General features: G+C 40.2%; 2 protein-coding genes across 4 annotated transcripts in view; one reads left to right on the top strand and one right to left on the bottom strand.

Annotated features, from left to right (window-relative positions):
• The window catches only part of PRKD3 (protein kinase D3), a 44,292-nt gene extending 38,035 nt beyond the window's left edge, over nucleotides 1-6,257 (top strand). For both annotated transcript variants that reach the window (XM_059830787.1, XM_009813919.2), the window contains exons 16-18: nucleotides 916-1,183; nucleotides 2,098-2,183; nucleotides 3,068-6,257. In XM_059830787.1, the coding sequence (XP_059686770.1) occupies nucleotides 916-1,183; nucleotides 2,098-2,183; nucleotides 3,068-3,241 (528 nt within the window). In that variant the 3' untranslated portion in view covers nucleotides 3,242-6,257. The remainder of the gene's footprint in view (nucleotides 1-915; nucleotides 1,184-2,097; nucleotides 2,184-3,067) is intronic.
• A 564-nt stretch (nucleotides 6,258-6,821) lies between these two features.
• Nucleotides 6,822-13,092, bottom strand: NDUFAF7 (NADH:ubiquinone oxidoreductase complex assembly factor 7). Of its 2 annotated transcripts, XM_059835247.1 has the most exons (10): nucleotides 13,011-13,092; nucleotides 12,766-12,929; nucleotides 12,509-12,589; nucleotides 11,741-11,851; nucleotides 10,504-10,714; nucleotides 9,967-10,025; nucleotides 9,116-9,229; nucleotides 8,152-8,295; nucleotides 7,641-7,814; nucleotides 6,822-7,258 (listed from the first exon to the last, which is right to left on the bottom strand). In XM_059835247.1, the coding sequence occupies exons 1-10, from the start codon at nucleotides 13,090-13,092 to the stop codon at nucleotides 7,046-7,048; spliced, it is 1,353 nt and encodes a 450-aa protein (XP_059691230.1). In that variant the 3' UTR covers nucleotides 6,822-7,045. The 2 variants fall into 2 exon arrangements, with proteins under 2 accessions (XP_059691230.1, XP_059691231.1); XM_059835248.1 differs by lacking the exon at nucleotides 13,011-13,092 and having other exon boundaries at nucleotides 12,521-12,589; nucleotides 12,766-12,825.
• Nucleotides 13,093-13,109: the final 17 nt, after the last annotated feature.

Below are 13,109 nucleotides of genomic sequence, written 5' to 3'. Positions count from 1 at the left end.
AAATTAAATAGTGAATTTTTGTAAGAGAAATGCTGTTCAGTGATACTAGTATTTATGTACTGTTAACACTTACCCCAGTCAGCTATTACCTTAGATTACCTTGGATAGTATGGATTTTGTTGAGGATATACAGAAATTAAAATCTGCTAGGGCAGCATCAGGGAATTGCTTCCGGTCCTGTGACATTAATGCAAAGTGGAGTGGACTTCTGGAGAGTTACTTGTATGCCTTTAGTGCACTGCTCTTTCTTATACCCTGAGGAGGGCTTATTAACTTGGGGTTAGTGTTGGACTTGATCTGGATGCTTTTTTCTGTACAAGTGTCTGCTGTGTTCAAGTTAAGGAACCATCCCAGAACCATGAAGATCTGAGCATCAGTGCAGGCAGCAGCTGTTGCTGCTTTTTACCTGGCTGATTATTGGACTGTTCTGTCCAGAGCTGGCTGGGTCTGAGTTATAGCTAAAATTCATTGTTTGATTTCTGTGTAGCTGAAGCCTCCAGCTTCGGGAATATGATTAAGAGGAATGTGGTCTGGCTGGGATTCATGTGCTTTTTAAATTTTGGTTATGTGCCTTGTGAGGGTGTGGATTTGCCTCTGAAAATGAGCTGAGTTTGGGATCAAGTTTTTTGTCCTTACTTGCACACTTGTGGCAATGTACTACACAGACTGCCTCAGACCTGAATCTGTGCAAGGCCAGTTCAGGGCTCAGTCTGAAGCATGGTTGATCCACAGTCTGCAAAACCAATAACCTAAAACGTTAACTGACTGGCTTAGGTAATGTTTTGTTTCCATTTTAATGCATACAATGTTTAAATGATGTTGAAAACAGTATCAAGTACCACTCTGGTCTTGGACAGTAGCATGCTTTGGAGATCAAGCAGAGATTTCTCAGTTTAAAATATATTCCTTTTGCAGGTGAAGCTGTGTGATTTTGGCTTTGCACGTATCATCGGTGAAAAATCTTTCAGGCGCTCTGTGGTGGGGACACCTGCTTATCTTGCCCCTGAAGTGCTCAGGAGTAAAGGTTACAACCGCTCTCTAGACATGTGGTCAGTAGGAGTTATTGTCTATGTGAGCCTTAGTGGTACATTCCCATTTAATGAAGATGAGGATATAAATGATCAAATTCAAAATGCAGCGTTTATGTACCCACCAAATCCTTGGAAGGAAATTTCTAGTGAAGGTAAAGAAATTAGTTTTCTCTATTAATTTTCTCTATTAGAATGCCTTTATATGTAGAGAACACATTCAAATGCTTAGACCTCAAGGTTCATTCAGATAGGAGTGTGAGAATTGTTGATAGTTTGAGTTTAGTAGATGATGCCAAAATGAATAAATATGAGCTGGCATATATTTGTGACAGACAAATTGTCAAATATAATGTTTTAGATAATTTTCAGGGCAGGAGGAGCCAATAGATTTAGCAAGAAAAATTAATTGCATGCATGAGGAGTGGGATGAATAACCTGAAACTTCCCAAAATTCCCAATGAAAAGTTAAATCATGTGTGAGTATTTGATGAATGCCGATCTCAAAACATACTTTATCTAAACTGTAATTACAGAAATGGTTCAAAGTTGAATCTGGAATTCTAGTTTTGTGAAAAAAACCCCTGGATCTAAATGTCAGGTCTGAACAATGTAGAAGTTTACGAGGTTGGTCTAGAGCTCTCCGGTGCCAGCTTTTTTATTAGTAACGTATGTATGATTAACACACAGGTAGATATGGAAGGACGTATACAGAAGTATACAATAGTGGAAGTACCTACATAATTTTGGAACACAGGATTATGCTCAAGTTATTTAGACACTTCTGAAAATCACTAAAATCAGTAGCGAAAAAGATTAAAGAGTAATATAGTAAACCTTTCAGTGTTTCCATTAAAGGTGAGGGGGAGGCTTACTCCATACCTATTTTGTAGCCTCACTTAACGTAAGCAAATCTAAATATAAAATTCCAGAGCTTGATTAAATTTAAGAGTTCAGTGGGATATACACACACATATAAAAAAATGCACTTACACTGCCACGTTATGAATTATGATAGAGGTGATTAGTATTTAAACAATATCATTTTTGTTCTGGTCTTCTTTGTCAGCCATTGATTTAATAAACAATTTGCTTCAAGTGAAGATGAGAAAACGTTTCAGTGTTGACAAATCCCTTAGTCATCCGTGGTTACAGGTAAACTCATCTGCCTTTTTCACTATGTTTATAATGGGTGAATAATGATATTTTTTGGATTAAATCCTTCAGAGGCTTGTTAAAAGTGCTACTATCGAAGTCTGTTAACAAGCATTCATGGAGGCTTGAATATTTCTGGTTTTAGCTTTACTTTTTATGCGCTCCAGGATTCTACCCATCTGTTAATGGCTTCTTTCCTCAAGGAAAATTTTGTCTTGCTGTCTCTCCCGCCCCTTACATTCTGTCTGACACCAACACAGAGTTTTACTCTTCTGGCAGCTCTCCTGAGTGTGGGCAGTGATGAGTGTATGGAGCCCCACTGTAATCAGTATTGAGACAAACTTTGTTCAGTGCTGAAGTGGACACACAAGCTGGTGTGTGCTGTAACTTGTAGTTGTTTTAGAAGAGAATTGTTTGAAATGGAATTTATCCACTTGTTTGATGTGGGTTCCTTTCACAATGGTTTCACAGTACTGTCTGCACATATCCATGCATACACATAACTTAAAAGACTTTAAGGGGAAAATCCAATTAATTTTGAGTACAAACAATATTGGAATTAGTATAAGTTCATGTATATATACAATTAATTTTGTAATAAAGCTAACGTAGCTGTCCTGTTACAAAAAGTTTTCATAATTTGCAGTATTACAACCTTAGATACTAGCCTATTTAATTTTGAACTATTCTTTGTGGACACACTGTTGGTATATTTTGGGGTGTGTGTGTTTTGTTTTGATGTTGATGATTTTTTTTTTAACAGATCTTGTTGATAATATCATGGCTATTTATACTAAAAGTAGAGACAAACTGCAGAATTTATCTGTGGGAATGTAATGCTGCCGTTTCTTAAACTGCTTCCTTAAATCTCTTTTACTCCTTAGGATTATCAGACTTGGCTTGACCTCAGAGAATTTGAAACACGCATTGGAGAGCGTTACATTACCCATGAGAGTGATGATGCACGCTGGAAAGAACATGCTTATGAACACAACCTTGAGTACCCCCAGCATTTTATTATGGCTCCTAATCCAGATGACATGGAAGAAGACCCTTGATTTATTCATTATGCTAAATTGCAGCAAAGAAGGACACTCCAGACAGAAACTGAAGATAAGTTTTGGAACAGCTGTTGCTCTTTCTGAATGCTGTACACATAGTTCAGTGTACAAAGCCCCAGAGGATCCTGCATTGACATGGGAATAGACTGTCGTCTGACAAGCTTTTCTCCATCTCTGACTTTAACTATGAGTAGTTACTGGACAGTGGGATAAGCCCCGCTGGGTAACATTTCACCAAGCTGTGTGGCTACAAAGCCATTACTGAGGTGTAGTGTGTACAGGTTGAATAGTTAGTGTGTTTTTCAAGGTTGGGTTTGTTGGGGTTTTTTTTCATAGCCTACACAATAAGAATTTTGTAATGGTTTTCTAATCCCTATTTACTAGGCCATAGAGGACTGTTTTCTGTTACTTAGATCCATCTCCCGTTTCCTAAACTGTGCATGGTGAAAAGAGACTATAAAGAGAAACCAGTGCAGAATACCTTGGCTAATAGCAAAACGTGGTGGTTTAGGTTAAATACAGCTTCATAGATGAAGGAATAATTTGCTGCTGTTAAGACAGTTAATTATGTGTGTCTTTGCCCTAACTGAACTTTTTTCAGAATCCCAGAAAAAAGAAAACCCCATAACTTCTTACATTCCTCTTGAAATGCTGGCTGACAATCTAAAGAGATGACAATCAAAGCTGTGCTAGTCCTTTATTTTGTCTGTTAAGACAGAGCAATAAGCCACAACAGTATGTTGCTATGCAAGGCTGGCACATGTCATTGATACACACCAAAGGCATTTTACCTTAAAACTACACAAGTAATGCACAGAGAGCACACAAGACTTGATGTAGCATATCCTTTCACTCTGGAAAAACAGCTTCTAGCAGAAGGATGTGGAAGAATAGGGAAAAATACATGCAGCTTTCTTCTGTTGTTTTGAGTAATTAGACTTTTAAATTTTTCTGAAGTTTTTCTAATTTTTTTACGGTTACCTGGACTTACATCAGGAGTAGTTTGTAGCCTGCTAGCTTGTATCTTAACTCTGCTCAAAACCTAGGAGTAACAGTGGATATCAAACCACCTGTTGCTTCTGCCAGGGCAGCTGGATTGTAGGAGAAAGGGCTTTGCCTTCTGACCTTAACCTGCAGCCCCTCCTGTCCTCTTTACTGTGCTCATCATTGTTGTTTGAGCTGAATGAAGAGACCAAAACCAACTCCTAATTCAGTTTTTTATGCAGATGCCTCCGTTGATGGATTCCCAACCACTTACCAGATTTGTGGCACAGTAGAGAGGAAGCGACAATGTTCTTTGGAAGTGATTTCCCCCAGAGGACAGTGTAACTGTTAAAGTTCATGGTATTTCAAAGACGTTTGAGGCCATGAATGCTAAATGCAAATGGAAGAGGGGTTTTTGGTCCTATTTTAAAAAATGGAAAAGGTTAAATCTTTCCTTTTGTGTGGGATAACAGCATTGTGCTGGTGGAAGGTGCTGAATAGCTGTACATATCCCTGATGTGCCAAGCTGTTTAACTGGAGCTTGGTTTGAAATACTTCTTAAAATACTGATACAGGCTTGAACTGCAAAGTCAGTGAGAGGCTTTGGGGTATCTCCTCTCTATTCTACAAAGATTTTTTTGTGTGTGTAGATAAGTATTTTTTTTTTTCTACTGTTGTTATTCAGGTAAGGAAGCAGGTGAGCAGACTTTTTCTAAGTTGTTACATATACATAAAATTTTACAAGGTTATTTCAGGGCTGGCAGCTGCTTGCAATGACAGTGACCTGGCAGTAAAGTCAGTGGCAGTTGCAGAAGTATGTACCCACCAGTAGGTTTGGGTCTTTAACCCACCTTTTCTTTTCCCATTGCCTTTAATTTAACTGCCACTGAATTTTGTAGGTGTCTTAAGTTGGTAAAGGCTGAACTCTGGCTTCCCTGTTAGGATATACCAAACGTTGTACAAAATGCTGGTGCAATCTGTACGGTAGTTTCCTACAGCCAGCAGTGGGCAGAGCATTTCAGCCCTTCTGACCACCATGCGTCCTCTCTCCTAGCACGTGTTTTTCTCAGGTTTGTGCAGGGGACTTGCCTGATGGCAGTCCCTGCCCCTCCTACACCGGGGGTCATCCTCCCCCTTCTATGCTGTCAAGGCAGTGCAAAGGAATTCAGAAGGGGCAGAATTTGTCCCTTAACCTTGCTATCCTGTTAAGGTAGAGTTTCAGGACTGATTCTTCAGAGAGGCACTATTTTTCATCTGCGAAGTTGGTAGTCTAGTATTTGCCCAGGCTTGGCAAGGGAAGCAGTGCGCTTTTTTTTTCCAACTTCCATTGCTCAAGTGACCAAATTTCAGTGAAGCCATTGCTATCTTCCATCCTAACTGTAATAATGTAGATACAGTCTGGTTTTAAACTTCAGATTTTATACTTGAGCTGTCACTTCAGCTTTTCCTGTGGGTTTGGTTTTTTTTGTTTGTTTTGTTTTAAGGGAGGAAAAAAGCCAGCTCGGTCACTTGAAAAAGCACGACAGAAATAGAGGAAGGAGGGGACAACAATGAAGTAGAAGGCCTGGCTGATGTCTCTCCCCATGAAGTCTGCTCTGCTCTAAAATATTATGTGAGCTATTTATTCTTCAAGTTGTATTAAAAAAAAATAATGCTACTGGCCTTTGGAGGAGATTGCCTGACAATATATGCAGACTTACGGGGCCAGACAATAGAAGCCACAAGCAGCTAATAGTTGAGGAACCAAAAAATCAGACATACATTAGGAGTAAACTTTCTTCAGAGTAGTAAAAATAGCTGAGGTTTTTTTATTCCCTTTTTTCTACCTTTACTGCAAACTTTGACAGCAGTAGGTTACAGTGTTTCATATCCTTACCTCTAGATGAATTGTTGCATTCATTCAAGTAGTGCTATGATGATGCTAGAAAAGAGCTCATGTAAAATTTATAGCCTCAAAAGGACACTGTCAAGTACTTTTATATTTTTATACATCCCATTGTTTGTAAATATCCTCTGATAAGCTTGAAAATAAAATTTATTTCCCTATCAGACTTGTTCTTTCTATTTATATGAATTATCTCTCCTATGACATGTTCTTAGAAGTAAACGTTTCTTTAACAACAGATCCACAACCAAGGATACATAGATACACCCTGCTAGCAGGTGCTTTGGAACTAGTAACTCTTTTTGCATCGTTCCTGTAACCATTCTCTTTATAAAAATATCTTCAAAAATGTCAAGGCATCTTGTGTTTTAAGCAACTATCAAAGCTGAGTACCCTGAAAGTCTCCTTAGCACATTGGTTTGTTACTGGCAAGTTTTAACTTGATTCCCTTAGTGTTTTACACTCAGCTCTCTTGTAAGAAAGACCGCTGAAACATAGTTCACTCCAGGTTGGACTCGATGATCTTACAGGTCTTTTCCAACCGTACTGATTCTGTGATTCTGTGATTCTCTGCTCTGTGTACGCTGGTTTCTGTATGTGCAGTGTTTTATTTCTACACATACTGCGTAAGTCAGTCAATAGGTTTGGTGTGCTGCACTAGATTTACTCTGAAATAGCACTCCCTACCAAAATGTGGCTAGGCTCTGAAGCGTAGATTGGTGTGAGAAAATTGCCTGGAGAAGTAATGTCACATTTCATGTGCTTTCAGTTCAAAGATTAATATTTAGTTCTTACCTTACTGCATATGTAGCTATATGCTGATTACATTATTGCAAAACATGCGGGACTCTATTCCTTTTACTTTGATTTTTTTATTTAATAAGTTGCAATCAAAAGCTAGTATTATCAGACACTTTGCTATAGATTTGAAATCACTTCAGTAAGAGGTCATCAAATCCAGCAACGGGTGGTAAGGGAGACTTTGATTCCAGCTTATGTTTCTTGTCAGGACATACAAGTCTGTGGTGAGGCAGCAGGGCAAAAAAATTAAAACAGTCCCCCATCTTCTTGGGATTCATCAGCATATCATAGCTGTGAAGTAACTGCTCCTGAGTTGCTGTGTCACGTGAATTCTGCAAGAGCACCTAAAAAAAATAATGTAGGTTTATAGCCCTTCCTGCTTTCCTATACATTCCCTCATACCTGCAGTCTCTTGTTGCATCCTTGTCACTTACACTAATGTAACAGTGCCATGATGTTCAGTAGAACTGGTGAGATTCCTGGTTGGAGCTCATACACTGATGTATGTAGCAAAGTTTTGCATTAAATACTCCTAAATATAATATCAGTTTACTTTGAGGGATCCAGAGTAACTTAGATCTGGGAGAAGCAACTCTCTGATCTCACATCTACATGTTCTTTTGAACAGCTTTCTTTTAAAATCAGATTTTTATAAAAGCTGTCTTGCTGCTTAAGAGAACTGATAGTGGATTAGGAGAGTTTATGTACCTGTAAACACTATCATACCTGCAATCGGAGGTCAATGCCCATGTTTTTTAAAAACTCCCGCTGTTTTATGGGGCCTAATGTGGCTGTTCTTCCCTCTGTCATCTTTCGAAGATAGCTGAAATCAACATCTGCTGTCAGGTCTGCTGTACCTGGAGCTCTCAGCACATCGTGATGTTTGTGATTCCGGAAACCCTGAAAAATTAGATTGGAAGATTGTACTCAGCTGTACTCCTAGCTACCATAGCTGGGGCTAGCAAAGACTAAGTTGTGCATGTGAGTGGTGAGAATAGCAAATTATACTCTGAAAATTTGAGATAAATGTAGCAAGGGCTCAGATTATCCTTTCCATCTGACAGAAACCTGTATGGCTACTGATTAAATAAGAACTCAATTAGTCAGTTTTATGATTGCAGCATAATGCAGTTTTTGCTATTGTGTCCACCCAAGACTTTTCTCTTATAAGAACTTAATGATCCAAGTGGCAAATATAAGAGTATTTTGGCTTCTTATTTCAGGGTAAATGACTTACCCGGAAAGTGTCAGTTTTGGTTCCATCGTGACCATAATCAGCAACCAGTGCAGCCCCACCATCCTTTTCTATACGACAGGCAAGCCTCTGAATGGTGACACCAGCCTCAGGACACACTTCCACATGATCTCTCATTTCTTCAGGCTAGTGCAGAGTTCAAAGAACAAAACACCTGTATTAGCAAATAAGTACAGGGCAAGAGTTCTTCACACTTGACGTCTTGGGATTGTCATCACTTCATTGGGGCACAGAAGGCCAGGCTACATAGAGTTTGAGCTCGTTCTTGCTAACCATCATTTTCAATTAGTGTTTTCTAAGTGCTGGATTTCAGTCATGTCTTCTATAATCTACAGTCAACCGAAAGGAACATTTTTGTAACGAGTAAGAATACTTGCATCAGGTTAAACTGCATTATTGTGGTACTGAAAGAATGAAAATGGCTCTTCAGCTATGCACACCCTTCAAAAAGGCCCTTCTGTGTGAAAATTTGTAGTTGGTTTTAATCTCAACTACTTCATTTTGTAACTTTAAGAATCCAGTAAACTTTAGAAAAATAAAAATCCTAAAGGTCAGTATAGCACAGAAATACCCAGCTGCACTGAGTACATACACAGCAGGTTGAGAGCCTGGCTTAGGCAGGGCCACTGTCGAGATAGTGATGTGACACATACAACACAGAACTCTCCCTTGTCACTTGCTGCCTCACTTTGTTCTCTGAAGTATTTTGTCTGTTTAAGCTCTGATTTTGCAAGGTTTGATGTACGTGTTAATTTTTATGCTATATTTTCACAGCATACAAAATTAAATGCTTGTGGAAGTTTTGCAGAATGAAAAGGGTAAGCTGTATTTACTCATTTATAGATTAAGAGCCCTCCTCTTGCTGTCAAAGTAACTGAGAAGCAGTAAATGTACTTGAAAGAGTCAGTAAATATGCACATACAAACTCTAGTAGGCATAACCTTACCTGAATAAAGTTCTCTGTTGCGGGGGTACTGGATGGTGACAGGACAAACCGCAGCTGGTCAGGAACTTCTGGATCTATATCAACCAGCACTTCACGCCAGCCTTTCTCTGTTCTCTGTTGAATGAACCCAGAGTACTCATTTTATGCTCTAGCGGGTACAGACAGTATCTTGGCTTTTGAATTGAACTGATGTGTCAAGCATTTTCACAAAAGTTTTAGGAACATTATATGCTATTAACAACAATTATTCATTCCTATTTAATTCCAATAACTGCCCTGGAAAAAGTCTGTGGCAGAGACTGGTCTGCAGGGTCAACAAATACAGGTCTAATTATACTTGAAAGGAATGAAGGATGCTGTTGAGAAAAATGTTGCCTCTTCTATTGCAGTGCAATGTTTAACTTATCAAAATAAAATAATTTATTCTACCAGTGATTTTCATAAACTAATTGTCAAATTGAAGTTGAAAGTTTCTTCTGAATCCTAACTAGACTTTATTTTGCTATTCTCATTATCATTCAAATGAAAGCCTTTTAAAGCATTGTCTTTGTTAGTAGTGGTACATAAAATAACATTGAAATTAAAAACTTATTAATGTAGCATAAGAAGATAAAACTTGAGACTTATCTAAGCAAAAAGAAACCTTCAGCTTTCTACAGGTTTTTCCATTCAAGAGCAATTATTAATTTTACAGTTACCAGTTGAATTATGTCGTATTTGTCCAAGTTCAGTTAGAACCATTTTATCACCATAAACAATGCATGTGTCTGGTTTGGCACCATAATTCTATTCTTCAGGGAGAAAAGTCCCTTAAGCAGATGGTCACAATTAAAATAATCTTCTTGCTATACCTGAAACTTATGTATTGGCAGGGCATCAAAAAACTCATGTGCTAAGTAAAAGCTGTAACCTGTGGGAAGGTAAAAAAGAATGCATTAAATTATTAATGCTTCCATAGCAGCTTCCAGTTGAAAACAAAAATGTTTTTATGAATTAAACTAGTTAATGTGGTCATGAAATAGCTATCACTACTTCCAGCTTGGATACATCAGAGATAACATTTCTACAGCTAGCTATAGCTTCCATTCTATGAATTTTAGATTGGTATCTCATGAAAGGAGATTCAGGCAAAGCCAGTAAATGGTTTCCCATGAAAAGAAAAAGTCAAAATATATGAAATTGGATAGCTATCCCAAAATGAAGGTAGTCCGAGTAAGTACCAGTTATGAGAATGAGTCAAGATCCTGCCTCAAACTCATGCAAGAAGTAGGAGCTAATATGTATACTAACTGCTTTTCTACCCATTATGAAGGCTAGCAGAGAGGTCCTCTGTTAACAAAAGCAGCAAATGGAGGAAAAACCTGTAACAGGACCTTAAAGCTCCTTACCTGGTGGCACATCTTGAATGTCTCTGTACCAGAAAATGGGAATTCCAGTCTTGCTAATGCCTTTCATGTAAGCAGACTTGTCCTGGGGGTTTGACTGCACCTTCCCGCCTGTCAGCATCAGTGCTTGTATCTCGCTGAGTTTGGGACTCACTTCAACCAGATGAACAGAGACATCACATTTACAAAGTAAAGAGGCAAGCTGGTTGAAGACCTATAAAGGCAGATGAATTCTATTAGGCACAGTCATGTGCTGTATACATTAAAGGTTTAAGAATTAACCTTTAATCTCATTATTTATATTCCAGATAAAAGATTTAATTGGCTTTCATTTAACAAAATAGTCTCAATGAAAGAGACTGCATTTTGCTCCTCCAGAAGGAAGTGGGAATTTTTCCATCAGTTTTAATAAAAGCTGCTATGCTTCTAATAAAGTTGGCAAAATACAGCACACATTATATATTGCAAGGACAACATGAAATGCTAATTTAGAATAGTAATAGCCTGAGAGTGAGTAGCTCCTCTAATACCTACAGAGGGTTTAGCATTAAGAGAAAAATGGTTCAATTTTCCCAGACACCATAAACAAAAAGTGCTCAATATCCTACAATCTCAGTGTGGTTATTAGAGTTCTTTTTCATTAACATATTAACAGAATAAAAGTTGTTCTGAGGTACTAAATCCCATTAATGATTTATTTCTGAATCAGTAGTATTTTAATTAATAGCCATGCAAGCATGATAGAACAGAAGGGGTTAACTCAGAAGAAGTAAGTCCCTGAAATCCCCAAAGGAACCAACACAACTTCACCCCTGTATTATTGTCCTCCCCTCTTCCTCCTATTGCTTGCACTGAGGCCTCCGTCCACAGCAGCACCATCCTAAATGGATTTCAGTTTGGTTAATGCTTTCCTATACAGAAATAATTTATAATGGAATATTCCTGCCCTCCCCTTCTATCAAGTAGTGTTTGAAAGATTCCAGGCACGTCTGCACGGTGTGCACGCACTGGCCCATGTTCTGCTTTCAACTGAGAGACCTGGCCTCAGAAACGTGCATATATTTTAATATATATATTTTAATATATTTTAATTAGAGTCTAAGCTGCTAATCCTGAGTGAAATGATTTGGTTACTAGGGAAGGTTAAACCCTGATAGCAAAACATCATTCCTTCAGATTTCAGAGTAGCCATGGAATAAAGCCAGAAATAAAGAATATTAATATTAGTTTTCACACCTACCCGTAATATATCATCAGTAAGAGTGCCCCTCCCTGGGCCCAGTTCCACCAGCTGGAACGCTTTAGGTTTGCCCGTGGCTATCCATTCACTAATACACCATATTCCAATTAGCTGGCAGTGAGAAACAACACAAAGGAAGAGTTACAGTGTAACTTGAGATCTTGTGGAAAGTGGTATCTGCCTTTCGTCTGATAATAACTAAGATATTATGCAATATTCTCTCTCCATATCTTAAAGTTGTTGAAAATCATTACAATACGTAACTTCGCCCTCTTCTCTTTAAGTATTAAAATTGCAATTGTTTGCTGTCAGTCCAGCAGAAGCAACTCTCCACCAGTAAATGTGTGGGGCTTTTCTCTGGCTGGAGCAAGAACAGTGATTTAAGGCTTAAATGCTGGTCACTGCCCAACTGCCTCTGAACAGCTGTTCGTCACGACAATGCATTTACCAAAGCGTCACTGAGAACAGTGTTTAGGCAGTCTTCACCACTGGAAATGATAGGCAACACAGAGTGAACCAGACCAAAATCGGAAAATTATTTTTGAGTAGAGTTTTCAAACTAGTAAACTACCATGACTGTTTTTTCTTATAAACAAATTCTATAGGAAAATAAGTGTTAATAAGCACAGATAGCGTCCCAGACTGCAACACATGAAAGGACTCCCCGGTCTTCCAGAAAAACGAAACACCCCTTCCTCCCCCAAAACAACTTAACGGTAACTTAAGAATGAAGAGCAGTTCTCTAAGACGTACGGAACTGTGCGTTACCTCTCCAAATACCTGACTTATTTCAGGTGAGGTGACGAAATCCCCGCCTTCGCCGATGCCGCCGCGGCGCGTGTAGTAACCCTGCAGGGGAGAGGGGGGACGGCCGGGCCCGGTGAACGGCACGGCGGGGCCGCTTCCCGGCCGGCTGCCACACTACGGGCTCCGGGCGCTCAGGCACAGCACCCTCGGCCCGCGGTTCCACCGGCCCGGCAGCACGCCCCGGCGGCGAGGAGCCCCCGGCCCGGCCCCGCCCGCACCTGGCCGGGGTTGGTGAGCGCCTCCCGCATGTACTCGGCCACCGTCACCGGGCCGGTGGCCCGCAGCTTGAGAAGCAGGTGCCGCAGCATGGCAGTGGCGCGGCTGCCTCCCTCGGCCTCCGGCTGGCCCCCCGCGCCCGAGGAGGGCCGCGCCGCTGCCGGAGCTGCGGGGAGAGCAGAGAAGGGGTCGGGGTTCAGCGGGGCGGCTGGCGGCTCCGGGGAGGGGGGAAGGAGGCGGCGGTTACCATGGTGACGGGGGAGCCGGCGGCGGCCGGCGGGGCCCAGGGCGGCGGCGAGGAGGGCACGGCGCGCGAGCAGCGGGACCATGGCAGCGGCGCCGGCTG

The sequence above is a fragment of the Gavia stellata genome, chromosome 2 (genome assembly GCF_030936135.1).
Source record: "Gavia stellata isolate bGavSte3 chromosome 2, bGavSte3.hap2, whole genome shotgun sequence".
Taxonomy (NCBI): domain Eukaryota; kingdom Metazoa; phylum Chordata; class Aves; order Gaviiformes; family Gaviidae; genus Gavia; species Gavia stellata.
The sequence above is the reverse complement of the archived record's forward strand: the minus strand, read 5'-3'. Positions and strand labels throughout refer to the sequence as shown.

Excerpts from the sequence above, each read along its gene's own strand:
- NDUFAF7 (XM_059835247.1), bottom strand. The coding sequence starts at position 13,092 with ATGGTCCCGCTGCTCGCGCGCCGTGCCCTCCTCGCCGCCGCCCTGGGC. Across the intron at positions 12,590-12,765 it reads CGCTCACCAACCCCGGCCAG|GGTTACTACACGCGCCGCGG; the intron begins GTGCGGGCGGGG and ends TCTCCCCTGCAG. Across the intron at positions 10,026-10,503 it reads CATTCAAGATGTGCCACCAG|GTTACAGCTTTTACTTAGCA; the intron begins GTAAGGAGCTTT and ends ACCTTCCCACAG.